We start from the raw sequence: 18202 nt of genomic DNA, 5'->3' as shown, positions 1-18202 counted from the left end.
GCCATCCCAAGTTTCAGAAAATATTGCCATATCATCAATATATGAACGGCACTAGTTCTTATGGTTTGCAAGCACCTTATCAATCGATTTTTGGAAGGTACTTCCAGCATTTTTCAAACCGAGAGGGAGAACTTTCCATTGGTAATGGCCGGAATGAGTGATAAATGCTGTGTAGGATTTAGCTTCTTCTTTCATAGGAATTTGCCAATATCCCTTGGTTAAATCGAGAATTATGAATTTTGCTTTCCCTATTTCGAATAGTAAATCTTTAGCAATCTTCATCGGATAGGCTTCCGGAAGAAGCTATTTAAAAGCCTGAAGTCTATGCACAGTCTAACGCCGCCATTCTTTTTTGGAAAACATACTATAGGATGTGCCCAGTCACTGTCACTGGGTTCTATAAGATCCCATTCTAACAGTTCTTTAACTTGACGATCGACTTCCTCTTGAAATTCCCTCCGGGGGTCGACGTAGAGAACTCTGCGAAGCTACTGGCTAGGATCTGTACCTAGGCAGTCTCGGCCACGGGGGTATAAAATCACGAGATTGGCGGTTCCAGAGCCCGGGGTTGAACGCCTAGGCAGGCTGAGTATCAAATTATCGATCTGATCTTGGGGGATATTACACCACTCAAAAAGCAATGCTCTCCGAAGTTCCGGTAGACACGTAGGAGGAGGTTGACGGGCTGCAACTCGTCCACCAAGCATGTCCCACACGTGCTCTACTGGATTCAAGTCCGGTGAGAATGCTGGCCAGTCCATACGGGTGATATCCTCCGATTGAAGGCATTCGCTTACGATGTTTGCACGGTGAGGATGGGCGTTGTCATCAATAAACAGAAATTGTGCGCCCATGGCGCCCCGAAACAAACGTACATGTTGTTCCAGAATGACGTCCCGATAGATTTGGCTTGTCATGGTTCCAATTTGAACATGCAGGTCAGTTCTGGAACCCAGAATAATTCCACACCAAACGAGCACTCCTGCACCACCGTAACGGTGTCGTTCAATGATGTTTTCTTGTTGGTAACGGGTACCTGGAGCTCTCCATATGAAAGTTCGGCGAGAATCAGACTGCAAGCTAAACCCGGACTCGTCGGAAAACATCACACAAGCCCACTGTTGCGGTGTCCACAATGCATGCTCTCTACTCCAGGCTAACCGCAGGCGACAGTGAGTTGCAGTAAGTGGAACGCATCTGACAGGTCTACGAGCATATAGACCAATCTGCCCTAAGCGTCTCTACACGGTCTGCCTTGAAATTGTCGTACCAGTGGCTAAAGAGAACTGATGAGAGAGGTCTGAGTCTGTGCTCCGCCTGTTTCTTTTGGCAGTAACTGCCAAATACCGGTCCTCATTCGGCGTGGTAACTTTGGGGCGACCTGTGCTGTAACGTCTACTCACATTACCATCATCTTGGAATCGTTGCCAAAGCTTGGAGATGACACTCTGGGCAATTCCAAGTTCGTCTGATACTTCCAGTTGGGTACGCCCACATTCCAGACGGCCGATAATTCTACCACGTAAAAAATCATCCAAATGCGTTCTTTACATCATCACTATTCGGTTATTGCACTGAAATGCTTATAAAGCTCCTGCGAACAATTTTACTTCTTTGCCTGCATTCCTTATATATCACTCTCTTACACTCTCTTCATTGTGACGTACCATCGGTGTCATTTAGTTACTTCCTGGAATTTGCATATGATTCTTGAAGATGTGTGTAGTGATTTTACAGGTAATATATTTATTTTAGAGTTCGATTTTCGCGTAACTCCGAATTATCCTTAATTTATGGACATGAATGTATTATTTCTAAAGTTTAATTAGTCCTCCGGAAATTTAGTGTATTGCTGTTGAATTGAATTTTATGGTTTAAGTACGAAGAACAGGATATTTATTAAATAAAGGTAACATGCAAAACGTTTAAAAAGCCGCTTTGGGCGTGATGTAAAATCTGGAAAGTTTCAGCTTTTTTTTTTTTTTTTTTTTTTGTACTTTATTTGTTTATTTTTAAAATTTATAATGTTCAAATTTTTCGCAAATCTACGTCCTATCATAATTTAATAAACGATTTAGGGGGAAAAAGGTTTTAAACCAGTTAAAACATCACATAAAAATTCATAAAACAGCATTCTCTACTAATATTTTAATTTTGAATCATATGTCTATGATTAATTAACACCGGCAGGTAATGTTAAGTTTTGAAGGATTTCTACATTCACCATTGCTAAACAACTAAATTTCCAGAAATTTTTACTTTTATCGAATTTCGTTTGAGAATCAAAATGCACTGTTTGCTAATCTATAATTGCCGATTACGGGCTGGTGAAGATTTCCTTAATAACTATGCCAGATGAGCAAGAAGAAATAGATAATAGTTCACAGCAAAGCAATATCTATAAAAAGCTCAAGCAGAACAACACAGATATGACAAAGTTCCGCAATTTTAGAAATATCACAGACGATCAGTAAAAAGTGGACAAGTTATTGAAACAGATAAATACCACCTAGCAAAACAAGAAACTATAAATAACTGAAAACAACAAAGATAAGGCAAATTCTTATAAACATGCGAGGAATATCGCATATCACAGATAACATTCACAAAATATGCTTAAAACCAATAATCACTGAGAAACAATCCAGTAAAATATCACAGTTATGAGCTACATATTCAGACATTCTGAACTGAACTGATATCCACAGATCAAACACTACCGTATAGATAAAGTTTGTCAAATCTTCTGGAAACGTCTGGAGAAAATTGATTCTAGGTTCTCCAAAATGTATTTTCTAAAAATTCCAGTAATATTGCCAGCATGTCAATAAAAATTGTCGATGAACTTCATCTATATCTCAGTTTCTAAAAATTCCAGTAATATTGCCAGCATGTCAATAAAAATTGTCGCTGAGCTTCATCTATATCTCAGTTTCTAACTTAAGTTATTTTCACAATTTAAACATTATATAATAAAAAATGCAAAAAATGCGACATATACATGAACTAAACTTTTACAATATGTCACTACAAATTTGATGAAGGAGGATAATTCTAAATGCATCGAACATAATACTCTCAATGACTAACTGTTTAAGGAACTAAGGAAGTATTGTAACTAAGGAAGTATTGTATTTTAAATTTCGAATATCAGATTTCAACGAAAATGTCCATTTCGATCGTTCTTGAATCCATTCAAACAATGTTTCTACGTGAAACCTCTATTTAAGAACAGAATAAAAGACACTTTTTTCCAAAACGGGATTGTAACAGGGATTTAAAATAGATTCAGAAGAGATGTTTTTCGCGATGTCGTAGGTATTTATCTCGCATAACTCAGAAACGTGTAAAACATTAAAATTTTGTACATGGGACTGCTATAAAATTTAGTTGTGCACCTCACCTTTTCGTTGTAATTGGCTGCACCAAAAGGTGTAGTATATATACAGTATATATATATATATATACTCTGGTACCCGGCTCGGTGAGCTCAGTTTTTTATTCTTATGTGTTGGTATATTGAGCATTTTTGCTTAAAAATGATTGAATTACGCTGTTCTTATGTCCAGTCAAGGTTCTTAAAGCCTTTATTTAATCTGCATGTAACAGTTATAGAATTATCAAGAATTTAAAAAAAATAAGCCTAACGAGTCCGCCGTTTGTTTATATTTGGAGGTCTTATGACAACAGTGAATTAAGTCAGCTGGTGCATGAACTGCAATCTTTTTGCCCAGTGGCACCAAAAGTTAACTTTTAATTTTGAGAACCGAAAATTTTGTCTTCCTGCCCGCTGGTCGAATTGTTTCTTTTTAATGGGGAAATTCTAGTTTCAGTTGTAAAAATTGTTTCTATCTGTTTTTCAGTGTATTTAGTGTTTTAGGTTTTACTGTTTTTTGCAGTTTTTAACGAAGATGCTTTGAATTTTTATGCATTTTTCCCTTGCCTGGAAGTGGGAACCGAATTGATTGAAAAAGAAATGTATCTCTAACGAAATTCGAGGAAATAAGTTTAGATGAAGTGCAGAAAAAATAATTATAATTTGATAGGTGTTCACATTAGTAGTATCACATGAGATATTTAAATAAGCGCAAATGTAGCAAACAGAAGGAACTGTCATGGAATGATGTCATAAACAATTCCCCCCCCAATAACTTTTCTATGTCTATTATGAACAGCTTGTTCTAAATGTACGTTCTCATCTCAAACTCCTAAGAATAATTTTTAAATTCTTCGGCGTTAATAGAAGACTAAGTTTACAAGATTTTCCTTATTTTATTTTATTAATTTTTAAATTTAGAATTTTTTTAGAATTTTAAATTTAGAAAAGAAAATAAGTTCAAGTGAAGTGCAGGAAAAATGTGCATTATTTAATAGGCCGTACAAAGAAGTCATGTGATGTTCATATCAGATATTTAAATAAGCTCAAATGTAGCAAACAGAAGGAACTGTCATGGAATGATGTCATAAACAATTTCCCCCCCCCCCAATAACTTTTCTATGTCTATTATGAACAGCTTGTTCTAAATGTACGTTCTCATCTCAAACTCCTAAGAATAATTTTTAAATTCTTCGGCGTTAATAGAAGACTAAGTTTACAAGATTTTCCTTATTTTATTTTATTAATTTTTAAATTTAGAATTTTTTTAGAATTTTAAATTTAGAAAAGAAAATAAGTTCAAGTGAAGTGCAGGGAAAATGTGCATTATTTAATAGGCCGTACAAAGAAGTCATGTGATGTTCATATCAGATATTTAAATAAACTCAAATGTAGCAAACAGAAGGAACTGTCATGGAATGATGTCATAAACAATTTCCCCCCCAATAACTTTTTTATGTCTATTATGAACAGCTTGTTCTAAATGTACGTTCTCATCTCAAACTCCTAAGAATAATTTTTAAATTCTTCGGCGTTAATAGAAGACTAAGTTTACAAGATTTTCCTTATTTTATTTTATTAATTTTTAAATTTAGAATTTTTTTAGAATTTTAAATTTAGAAAAGAAAATAAGTTCAAGTGAAGTGCAGGAAAAATGTGCATTATTTAATAGGCCGTACAAAGAAGTCATGTGATGTTCATATCAGATATTTAAATAAGCTCAAATGTAGCAAACAGAATAAATTGTCCTGGAATGATGTCATAAATAGTTTTTCTTTCCTCATAACTTTCTATGTCTATTATAAATAGCTCATTTCGAATACATGTTCTTAATCTCGAGCTTCTAAGATTTTTTTTTTTTTTTTTAATTCTTGGGCATTAACAGGAAGAATAAGTTCACAAGATTTTTCATTTCTTTGTTTTATTACTTTTTAAATTTAGAATTTTTATTTCCAAGACTTTTAATGGTAAATTTTTTCAGATATATAAAATTGCATTTTGAAGCTTTGAAATTAAAGATTTTTAGCAACTAAGAGACATATCATTGCTTTTGTTCGATGATTTTTACAGTGCTTCGAGAAAGTATCGTCCGACATGCATAGTCATTGTTTATAATAGACTAATGAGATTGTAATGTTCATGATATGATTAACAGCATAATCATTCTTAGAAAATAAAAGGTAAAAAGGCTTACCTTTTAGTCGATCTTCTTTCTCGTTCCAAAGGCGTATCCTGGAATGTTTTTATTAATTACATTCATCAAAAGACACTACTCACGCAAAAAGAGAGGCTTCTAAGATAATAAGATACTTAATTTACAAATCACATCACTAACCTAATATATATATATATATAACACAGAAGAGGAGGATTACATGTTTCACTCAAAACGTCCATCACGAGTTCTTAAAGTCAGAACCCTTTCAGGGGCGGTGGTTTCGCCTTGAAACCGCATTTTCAACATTTTTTTTAATTTAGAAATTTTTTTTTTTTCTCAAAACCGCTGCTAAAATTAAATTACTTCTTAAAGCTGATAACAGATGACAGCAGCAAACCTTTCTGGGCATCCATTAATTGATACAAATCATTCAAAAATAGCTTCTTTTGCACACTACTCTTTTTGACCCATTTTAAAAACAAAAAACCCAAAAATTTTTAATTTTTCCACAATATATTTTATAAGCAGGCATCCATGAGTAATGAAATATCCTTAGTTCACAAAAAAAAAGTAATGGAACCCTTTTAATTTTGAATGTTTTCATTGAGGTTTCAGTATGAAACCACCGCCCCTCTGAGACATCGAAGAAAGGATCAAATGACGCAGTCGCGAGATTTTTTGCAGTTGTGTTTATTGCTTTCGGATCACTGCTGTAACAGTTGCACAATACCTTCATTTGAGTGGCTTCAAAGATGAGGATTTATGGAGCTTTTGAGAGAGGGAAAACATTTCTTATTTTTTACAGAGACACAGAGCACACTGAAAACCACTCACAGTTGCATTTTTATTATGCGTATCTTAGCGGTCGCTTTTCTCATGCTTCTAGTTCATAGTAAAATAATTGTATGCATCTTAATTTGTTTTATTTTTACATATAATTTTCTTAGTTATAAACATAATTTTTAAAAATATTTCATAGTTTTATGCAAGTAATTTAATGCATTATTAGTTACTTTTTGTCTCATACTTTTTTGTTTCCTGTCTTAAATTTTTTTATTTATAATTAAAAATGCGTGTTTATGCAAATATTACTTACTTCATTAGTTGTTCAGTAATTTATTAGTGTAAACTGCAATTTGGGTTACGTTCAGATACTTTTCAGCAAAGTAAAGATAAATAAGCAAATGGTTAGTTTTAAATGCTCTAGAGGGGCGCTGGTTTCAAGGCGAAACCGGTCCTCTTTCCATAAAGGGGAACGAAAATTTTTTTTTAAAACTCATTTATGTTGTCTATAGGACCATTGCATGTCATTATGCTTACTTTTTCATAACTTTTAAAAAATCATAACGTTGCGCCCCTGAAAGGGTTAAAGAGTTCTGGTGTTTTTTTTTTTTTTTTTTTTTTTTTTTTTTTTCTTTTCAAATCACGTGGTTGTCGGTGAGAGTTTCAACAGAGATCTTTCATCTATCTGAGCTATAATATTTAAGTTTCGCCGAATATAATACAGCATACGTCTTTAATGTTTTAATAGCTTTTCTTTTCATCTCATTGTATATAAAAAAGCGCAGTAAAGAACTCTGAGCTTTTAAAAGTAAAAATTTTACTGGCATTCCACACAAACACTATTCAGTTACAATCATCGATCCCGAACCCGGGCCCATCGTTACGGCAGTCAGAGTCAGCCGGTTCGGCGGCGTTCTGGCACATGAAGCTTTCTTTCTTTTGTAGATGCATTATTGCTTAGACTGTGTGGAACATCCTAGATAATGACATCAGTAAAGAGACTACGAATGAATAAACCCAGGAAATATTTAATCTTCAAGTGATTTGTAGTTCAGGAGGGGGAGAAATAGTGTTAAGATTCAAATGTTAATACTCCAGTTTTATAACAAACACTTAACTGCTGGAATTATGGAAGCAGGAACCGACTCTATGAGAATCAATATAACTCAACCCATCAGGCATGCTGCTGGTATTTTTTAAGTTGTATGTAACTAGGGGCTTATTTTCATACTCTAACATTTTACTGGAGATAATTTCTGCTGAGCTGAGAAAATTACTTTAAGACCTAAAACTGGTTAACGAAAATAAGCAAGAGTTAAAATGTGAATCTTCGATAATTAAATCTAAAACAAATATTGCTGTGTGCGTGCGGAAACGAGCTTGATAAAATTTAATTGGCCAAAAGCAACAGTTCGGAAATCTTGATCTTTTCACAAAAATATTCGTACAGCTGTTCGCTGTTCACGGTATCATACAGTACAATCAAGAACATTTCAAATTTCTAAGAACGTTAAACGCAAAGCAATGCAAAGCGTATCTAAAAAGCGACGTTAACGGGGAGATATCTCAGTACTCCGAACCACGCTAAAGTAAACAACAACTACGGGTAAACTGATGCTCTGCCCAGTCTTTTATAGTTTTCTCCCGGCCGTCGAGAAATCTCTAGTACATTACACTTCATGAAATGACTGGAAAGCACACGATGGCCGGATATGGTTATAGTTGCATATAGGATCAATTAAATTTCTCCAGTTACAATAATCATTGCAGTTATACAGGGACTGGACCAAAATGTTGCCAAATGGCCGAAATTTGGCGACTTTTAGATATTTCTCGCCAATTCAGGGATATAGGCATTTACTCCATGTTAAATAGCCTTGTCCCTGCAGTCTTATTTTTTCGGCAGAACAACTTCTCTTTCAAGAATTTCATGTTGTGTTATACAAAAGTACTACAATTTCACATATAATTTCATTATTTAAATACTTTCAAAATTCGTAGCAGTATTATTTACGAAATATTATTTTTTACATTGCTTGCCGTTTGTACGGTTAGTAACCTAAAGTAGTTATCCTAAGATAATAATAACAATAAAACCCCCATATGTAAGGATTTTAATTTATTTTGGAAAAGGCGAATAAGAAAAAATGTGTGCGAAGTTGACGTCTTAAGCTGATCAATATTTATTAATATTTAATAATGATTTTGCTCTAAATATCGTATATAGTGGAGTTTTTGCCTAATGTCATGAGTTGATTTATTTTGATACTTTACTGCTCATTGTTGCTCAAAATTTAAGTTATATAACAAATAATAAAACAATAAAATAATTGATTCACTTTCGTTTATTTTCATTTAATATTATTTATTTATTATTTAATTTCCTTTAAACTTATCAAAACTTATGTGCAACTTTAAAGTTGAGTTTCTTTGCTACTATTTAAATCTGCCATTTTCATTCGCATGCCTTTCATACCGCAGTGAATTTCAGGTGTTCGGGTATTTCATTTAATATTAATAAATACTGCGTTTATTGATAACAAACAGTTTAAATTTGAAAGCAAAATTAAATACTATGTCCAAATAGCGCAACACTGGTGAGTAGAAGATAAAAGTATTTTATGTCGGGCAGTATTAAACACAGTTATTTGAAACAGCTGCGTTGAAAGAAAAGTATCTTACCCTTTGATAAGAGACAACACATTGCTTTTAAATCGCTGAGTTCGCTTATCCAAATATCCTTTAAATCTCCACAAACCAAAAATAAATAAATAAAAGAATTTCGAAATTCAAAATTCGGTTTCATAATGCACATGTTCGGATAGAGGCATACATGTGTTCAAAAATTGGTGGCTTTAGTTGCCGTCTTTTTCCCTCAACGAGAGAAATTAACACGCAGACAGGAGTGTAAAGAGATAGTTTATTATTTAAAAGAAGTTCAAATGCAGCTACATAAACCCTTCTAAAGAGAAAATTTAATCCTGGAAAAGCTGATGCAAAATTGGTCATCATTTTTATTCCGACAACTGTAAAAGAAAACGGAAAACCTTCCAAATAATTAATAAGCTTTTTTTCTTTAATTTATTTTTTCTTACGGAAAAAAAAAACTAATTAAATAGGATTATTAATTACCAATCGAGATTCAAAAAATTAATTCTGCAGGAAATTTGAAAGAGAAATAAAAGCGTAACTAAAATGATAGAACATTCCATTAAATAAGAATTAAATCTGGTAAAAATCATGACAGCATTCGTACTGTCTTGCTTATTTAGCAATTTCCTTCTTTGCATTATCAATGCCTTATCATTTCAATGATAGCTATATTGCAGTATATATATATATACAATTTATTCCTCTTCGGAATACATTTCGTGTCGAATATGATGGAGTACCTAAAGGGATTCAACGCCATCGCCCCAATCCTTTTAGGAATTTTTTTGCTAGCTTTTGTCACCTTGCATTGGTGGTACGGCAAAAGAAGGTACAAACTTCCACCTGGCCCCATCGGTCTGCCTTTTCTTGGATATTTACCATTCATTGAAAAAAGATCTTTCATCACATTTACAAAATTAAGTAAGAAGTATGGAAAAATATACAGGTGCGCTGCTTTTTTATATTAAGGTTTGTTTTGCAAATTTTGATATCATATATTACAGATTTTCAGTTTAGTAATGTTAGAATTTTTTTTTTTTTTTAATTTTGTCTTTTAAATAAAATGCCTTTGAAATTTATGAACTTTTAAAAATGGGTTTATAGGTAAAATAAATCAATAAAATGGGATTTAATGTTTTTTGACTCTGTGCGCAATTCTCTGCTTTTAGATGATTCATTCAGAGTTTGATTTGTTGAGTTTTGTAACACTAATTTAGAAATTTTCTCCGTTTGGAGAAAAGAGGGGGACAGTTCTACGTCTTTCATTCTAACTGGCCGATCGACAAAATTTAACTTGCGTTTTTCATGTCTCGAAAGCGCTAGTTACGATGTATTTTCGGAGACCACCAGCGGCCGAGCGGTAAAGTCGCTAAACACTGGTAGTTCGGTCCGAGGTTCGAATCCCGCGAACGGGATAGCTGCATGGGTGTTTTCGTGATTTTCTCTATGTGTAACGTGTATACGAGCCAGTTTCCCCTAGAAATTCCTTCACGAAGGCATTCCTTCCCTTAAACAGATAGCCCTAAAGTGCTTTGCCATAATTAAATATATCGATATATTTTCGACTTATATATGACAATGTCCTAACATTTAGACTCAAAATTATACTTTTTTTTTAATGACGTGTCAATGTTTCCCCATATTTCGATTCTACGGCTCAAATTTTTGTCAAAGTCTCGAGGTTTGTAAAAATCGCAAAAGCAGGATTTTTTAATTAAGCACTTAAAATTTTAATTCGTAATATTAATTGAATTTCGCATATATTTTATAATATCGTTTTTAAATGAAACTTACTTCATTTCTCCTTTCCTAATTAGAAATTTAAGTTTAACCCAATTACAATTCATGCAGTGATTCTGATTTATACCAATCCATTCGGTTGGTTGCGAGATTAAGCTATTCCTCTCAAATGCGCGCGATACCTGTCAGTCGTAAATTTTTAATGCGAGTTACGTTCGTTTGCGCCCGCAGCTGTGCGTAAATGGAATGCGAGCTGAGCTCATTGATGGCTATCCAAAGAAAATTGAAAATTTGTAAATTTTTAGGAAAAGTTTTTTTTTGGGGGGTGATATGCGTGAATTTATGTACTTGCAAGTTTTGAAATGTAGCATACTTGTTCAGCTATGATATGAATGCCAAAGGTGGATAATGCAATTTGTTATATTCTTCAGTGAATTTCAGGAGTTATTTCTAACCTAAAATTTCAAAGAACGTTTACTGAAGATTATCCATATAGAATTTTTTTATCCTCATTTTTATTAATGATCGGTATTAATGATTTATTAATAAACAGGAAAAGTTAGTTTTAAATTTATAAAGAATATTAATAAAAAACTTCTTTTTTTTTTTTTTTTTTTTTTTTTTTTGTAAGAGTGAATTTTAATCTGCGAACATTAAACATGTGTTTAGATTAAGTAACATTAAGTTCGTTTTACAAGATGTGGTGCCAAAACAGGTCCGCAGTTTTCAATGTTTTGCAAAATAACTGACATTTACATGACCTAGAATTAAGCAGACCATTTTTGATGTTAGGTTATTTTGTCAGAAACCGTTTTTCCAGATGCGTTGTATTGCACGAAAACACATCTTGCCAGCGGTTTAATGAATACTTAGCAGAGCTTTTTTGCCCAGAAAATAAATACGACTACTCAGTCATCCGGCATTTTCTCGATTGGTCTCCTTTCGATCATTTTCGCCTCCCAGAAAAATTAAGTAGCTTTTCAAAGGAAAGTATTTTCTGACATAAAAAACATTAAAAGAAGTGAATACTCTACTCTTAGAATTCTGCCAGAAAAGTACTTTAAAAGCTTTTTGTCTATTTACCTGTTGTATTTGCATTAAGACAGAAAGTTGCATCCGTGTAAACACTGCAACGTTTCTATTTTTTAATACACTCTGATTACTTTATTGCCATTCTGTGAATATACACTAAAACTTCGATTACTTGAACTTCAGTTAGTCGGGATTTGTGACAGAATCGTTGTCAGAATTAGAAATTCGAAGGTTAAGTCAAAGCGAATATGGAAACAAGCTATTTCAGATTGATACCGATTCAAATTCAAATTTCTAATTTTTGTTTTTTGAGGCGTGTATTCCTTCAGTCTTAGCTCATTGAAATTTGAATATATTTGGACTGAATCTTTGCATTTTGCCAAAAAAGCGGAAATCTTATGCATTATATGCATAGTTCATAGCTCATAGTTTCAAATTAAAATTTAACAAGCTAAATTAAGTTTAAGAATTTGACAGTTTGGGTCATGTCTCAGCTTTTAGAAAAATATATGAGACATAAATTTTTACATTTAGAACGTAAATGTATTTAGAACGTAAACAAACATTTCGAAGCAAAAGATAGACTAATAATGGTTAAAACAGTGGCGGTATAAAGTTTTTTCTTGATTGCTCCAAAAGATATGAAACTTCCGATCTCGTGATATTCAAAACATGGCTTCACGTAAACTTTGGTTACCCCAACCGGTACGCTTATTTCGCAAGTGCACATCTGCATCGCCACTGAGGGAGTGGCTTCTAGAATCGACCAATGGGCTTCCAGAAATATTTTTGTCATTTCTTATGACATTTGTCGCGCTTTAAGCAAGATGATTGAAAATGTTTTGCTACGCAAGTTCCTGTAAAAAATAAGTGCGAAGTTAGATCAAATACATGAGCATATTTATGCACGTGAATAGCCATAATGTATAATAAATAGTATAATATATATTAAATAGTCTTAGAATGTTTTACTGAAGTCTATGTGAAAGAGATTCTATGGTAATAGCCAATGCACAGTTTTACTCAAAGTGAGCTTTCATAATTTGCATTCCTACATATTTAGTGTGTTAAATTTCCCATTAATTACTGTTCATTCTTAAAAGTATTGTCTGCACAAGAAATAACCATCAAAGAGAATAAATTTCTCTTACTCGCAACAAATGAATTTAACTTAATCATATATAATTTTTAATGTAAACAATAGGCATAATCAGATCATTCACAATATGCATTTTGAAGTTTAACTCCCTCTCAAAATCAAAGGAATGCAAGCATCGATATAAGAAAATATTAGATTTATTGTAACAGTTCCATTTCTTCTCAGCTCAATAAAAGAAATTATACACTTGAAGTCTCTTAATCCACAGAGGTGTTAGTAAATGCATAACAATCGATGCTAATTGTAGCGAGTCATTTTCTCGATATAAAGAGGGATACCATGACACAAATATTAATCGGAATATCAATGTTTGATAAATTTTGCAAAAGTGAAATGTTGACAAACAAATCAACATAAACAACAACATGCACTAATATGCACTATTTCAAAGATTCAACGTCAGAAAAGCAACAAAAGCTGACTGGTGCATTTAAAAAAAAAAAATAAAAAACCTCTCCTTCGGTGGTGATACTGATGTGCACTTGTGAATTATGCAACCGATACGATTGCTTTAGAGCGTTTCAACTGACTATGAAAACAAGTTTTACAGAATTGATTGCTGTTGCTGAATTTAGTGATCATCATTTTTCCATTTCGATCGAATAAAATTTTGTAAAAAAAAGGCGTATTACATAATGTTAGAAAAGCAACAAAAGCTAACTCGTCCATTTAAAAAAAAAAAAAAACCTTCGGTGGCGATACTGATGTGCACTTGTGAATTATGCAACCGATATGATTGATTGCTTTAGAGCGTTTCAACTGACTATGAAAACACGTTTTATAGAATTGATTGCTGTAGCTGGATTTAGTGATCATCATTTTTGCCATTTCAATCGAATTAAATTTTGTAAAAAAGAGGCGTATTACATAATGTTAGAAATGTTGTTTAATAACATTAATCATAAATTACATTCATTACAAGCTGTTAAAAACATTCTGAATGATTTTTATACGATGCACTTTGTTACATTAATGGAAAAAGGCACTTTTATTTTGTGGAAAGTAAATGAAAGATCTTAAGTCTCATCAACTGGCAAGAATTTCCTATTTTTCTAGAACATTAATTTATAATTTTTGTCTACAGAAGATATTAGCATCTGATTTCAGATGTTAAGAATCTTGGTTTTGAAAATCTACTGAAATCAAACTAAAAAATTACCTTTTAGTTCCTTGTACGAAGTAAAAAGGAAATATTGTAACCACGAAAAGTATCAGGCAGCATATTTTAACGAAAATATCCATTTTGACCGCTATCGAATGCAATTTAACGATGTTTTTGCGTGACATCTGTACGTAAAGACAGAATTTAAGACCCTTTTCCTCCAAAAAAAAATATAAAACTGCTTTAAAATGAATTCTGAAGAAAATTTTTCGTGACGTCTGTACGAACGTATATACGTACGTACGTATCTCGCATAACTCAAAAACGAGTAGACTCAGAACGTTGAAATTTTGTATATAGGACTGCTATAACATGTAGATGTGCACCTCGTATTTTGGTTGCAATCGGCAGCACCAAACGTATATAGATATATTTATATGTATATCCACTCTGTTACCCGGCTCAATGATCTCAGTTTCTTTACTCTTATATGTTTGTAAATTGTACATTTTTTGCTTTAAAAATGATTGAATATGTTATTCTCATCTTCCGGTTAAGGTTTTTATGCCTTTAGTAAATCTGTATGCAGTATTTTTAGAATCATCACCAATTATAAAGTTGTTTAGGTGCCGCTAAGCGTAATAATGTTTTTGATGGCGGCCATTGCTTGTTTACATTTGAAACAGCAGAATAGTGGATTTGTTGCCAATCTAGAGAAACTTAGCTTAGCAATAACAAAGATAACGCCTAGATTTATTATTGCCATCTAAATCATTCTTAATCCTTTCTGGAATTTTTTCGAGGAAATAAGTGTTTAAGATTTACTTCGTAAATTTTAATATAGATATTTTGAGTTTTTATGTATTTTTGCCTTGCCGCGAAGTGAGAACTGAATTAATTGAATGAGAAATACCCAATCGTCTGTGAAAAACTGTTTCTTTTTTGTTTTGTTTGCTTGATTCCTTTTTGTACATCGTTTTAGATTTTTTATAGTATTTGAATAGAACATGTGGCAACGATTAGATAATTCTTTAAATGATATAATTTTTTTTGCATTCTGAGTTATAATATGAACGAAATATAATATTGTTAAGTGAACCTAGCGCCAGGGTGTCGTTATGGTAAACAAATATAGTGAATTTTAAAAGAGTGCATTTATTCTATTGTGGTTTATGCGCTGTCGACGAAGTAGATTTAATTCAATCCAATAAGTTTAAATGAAATACAAGAAAAAATGCTTATATAATTTAATATTCAGTACAATAAAAGTCATGTGGTGTACACCTCAGATTTTTTATTTGTGTAAAAAAAAACATGTAACACATTTCTGTGTAATTAGTATATAACTATCATCAAAGAGATCGCTTATTGTTGCGAAATAAAACATATGATTAGGACACCACCACTTCCTTGTACGATCTATTAAATTATACACATTTTTGATGCATTTCATTTAAATTTATTTCCTCGAATGTCATCAGAAATCAATTTATCATTCAATTTAGTTCCTACTTCTCAGCAAGACAAAAAAGTACATAAAAACTCAAAGCATCTAATTGCATCATTGAACTCAAAGCATCATTGAAAATTATAAAATACAGAAGCAGATAAAAACCATATACGGTTAAAAACAATTTTAAAATACTTTTTTACAATTAAAATTAGAGGTTTTTGCAAAAGGAAAGAATTCGGTCAACGGGCAGAAAGATAAAATTTTCAGTACACAAACATTTGGAGTTAACTTCTATTTCTAGTGGGAGAAAAGACACTGAATTTGGTGCACTAATCGTTATAAACATATAAAGATAAAAAAACTGAGCTCATGGAGAAGGGTAACAAAGTGGGTACACATATTTATGTAAATATGTTGCAACCCACTGCAACAGAAAAGGGAGTGTGCGTAATTACGTACAAGTCCCCCATACAAAGTTTCAACGCTCTGAGACTGTTTCTAAATTATGCGAGATACATATGTATCTCGCATAATTTAGAATATCGTATATACGTACAGAAGTCACAAAAAATCGCTTCTGAATCCATTTTACACTCCGTTTTGAAAAAAATAAAAGAGTCCTTTATTCTGTCCGCGCTTACAGATGTCACGCAAGAAGATCGTTCAGAATGGATTCGAGATCGGTCAAAATGGATATTTTCGTTGAAATTTGATAGCCGAAATTTTTCGAAATTGCAATACTTCCTTTACTTCGTACAAGGAAATAAAATAATAAAATTTAAGAATAATACATTCAATATTAAAATAAAAATGTATAATCGAATCTCCTACACGTTTTTCTAGATTAACTTAATGTTTCTTTGAAAATAAATGTAATAAATACTGCATTACCTGTTCAAATTAGTTAGCTTTTGTTGCTTTTCTAACATTATGTAATACGCCTTTTTATTACAAAATTTAATTCGATCGAAATGGAAAAAATGATGATCACTAAATTCAGTGACAGCAATCAATTCTGTAAAACTTGTTTTCATAGTCAGTTGAAACGCTCTAAAGGTACCGGTTGCATAATTCACAAGTGCACATCAGTATCACCACCTAAGGAGAGGTTTTTTTTTTTTTTTTTTTAATGCACCAGTCAGCTTTTGTTGCTTTTCTGACGTTGAATCTTTGAAATAGTGCATGTTGTTGTCAAGAAATGTTTTAGAAACATGTAAATATAATAAATTAATATCAAGTGAAATTTTATTTACTCTACAAAAATAAACGATACAAATAATTAGATTTCAGACATCTATATCATTTGGAGTTTTCGCGAAGTCTCAACTTATACTACTTGAATTACGTAATGTATTGTTATGTAACGTAACATTGCTGCAAATTATTATATACTTTTTTGAATTTATTTCCAGTTTGTATCTTGGGAGAGCTTTGGTCGTTGTACTCAATGATCATAAACTTATAAAAGAGGCTTTCAACCAGCAAGCACTTTTAGATCGCCCGCCACACTATTTTGATTTTCATCCTGGGGGCTTAGGTACGTTATAATTTTAATACTTGTTAATCGCTTTGTCGAAGATTAAGTACAAATAAAAATTCAAAAGTTTATATGTCTTCTTCTGGTAGATTGAAACTACAACACGAATTGGCAAACTAAAATGTTGATTACATGTTGAGAGTAAGTATTCAAGAGATATGTTTTAAATATATACAGGTGACAGGTGATGGAGGACGGGGACGCCTGACGTATAACATAGGTAAACAGGCATATGTCCCACGTCCTCCACTATCACGAAGAAGCAACTCGCTGGTGGCCGTGCGAAGAACTGCCGTGCGTCGCTGTTTTCACGCTCCTCAATATTCGCCATTTTTCGCGTAAGTCCTCATAATTAGGTTGAGTAAATCATACCATACTATTGAGGAAGCCAAGACATGCGTTTTGATATATGGATTAAGCCTGTATCATCCATACGTAAAAAGTTATTAATTAATTAAGTTTACTCGTGGGAGCCCTTTGTGTCCGCCATTGTTCATGCAAGGGAAGAACAACATCGCTTTTTAGTCCATCATTTACTCTCAAGATTTATATCACCGGACGCGCAATCGTGTCAGGTTTTCCTTGGAACTATTTTCGTAGTGATCAGATTATTATTACGTTAATTACGTAAGATTATTTGCTAGCACGTGGTGTGATGAGTCATCTGTGAAATTGCAGGAAAAAGTACGGTTTCATCCCTGAACGTATTGCTAACTATGACAAAGAGCTCCAAAGAGATAAGAAAAGCTGGTGATAACAAAAGGTACTAGTGGTTTCTCCAGTTTTTACAGCCCTTTTTTCATGAAAAAACGATGACAACAATCAGCGGAAAATGACGATTAAGGATTTCTAAATTAAAAGATTCTCCGTCAAATAGTTCAGAAAATATAAAATTTGGCTTATTTTCTCCTTTCTACCCACCGCAGCAATCCCCACAAGGAAGGAATCTACAACGTTCCCCTTTTCCCCCCAGGACTCTTACGAACAAAGAGCCTCTCCCACTACGTTTGCGGTTTTTATGACAGTGGATATTCCTCAATTGTGCAGTCACTCTTTTTTCAATTAGAAAACGGAAACAGGACAGAGAAATTCCCTCTCAAGTCTTCCAGAGTACTTTAAAAGTGAACTTTGCATCTCTATCGGTCATCTACTTCAATTTTAGTGCTTTTGGTGAAATTTTGATTTTAGTAACAGCTTGTACAGACTCTAT

At 32.9% G+C, this 18202-nt stretch overlaps 2 protein-coding genes across 2 annotated transcripts in view; one reads left to right on the top strand and one right to left on the bottom strand.

Annotated features, from left to right (window-relative positions):
* The window catches only part of LOC118182980 (uncharacterized), a 223419-nt gene extending 217251 nt beyond the window's left edge, over nt 1-6168 (bottom strand). Inside the window, exon 1 of the mRNA XM_085826414.1 lies at nt 5571-6168. The gene's annotated coding sequence lies outside the window, so the exon portion shown is untranslated. The remainder of the gene's footprint in view (nt 1-5570) is intronic.
* A 3525-nt stretch (nt 6169-9693) lies between these two features.
* The window catches only part of LOC118194609 (vitamin D 25-hydroxylase-like), a 42927-nt gene continuing 34418 nt past the window's right edge, over nt 9694-18202 (top strand). The window contains exons 1-2 of the mRNA XM_035365784.2: nt 9694-9915; nt 16868-16992. Of these exons, the coding sequence (XP_035221675.2) occupies nt 9698-9915; nt 16868-16992 (343 nt within the window). The 5' untranslated portion in view covers nt 9694-9697. The remainder of the gene's footprint in view (nt 9916-16867; nt 16993-18202) is intronic.

This window comes from Stegodyphus dumicola, chromosome 1 (genome assembly GCF_044657685.1).
Source record: "Stegodyphus dumicola isolate Sdum_Otavi_A_Nest chromosome 1, ASM4465768v1".
NCBI classification, from domain to species: domain Eukaryota; kingdom Metazoa; phylum Arthropoda; class Arachnida; order Araneae; family Eresidae; genus Stegodyphus; species Stegodyphus dumicola.
This window is presented reverse-complemented; position numbering and strand designations above follow the sequence as displayed.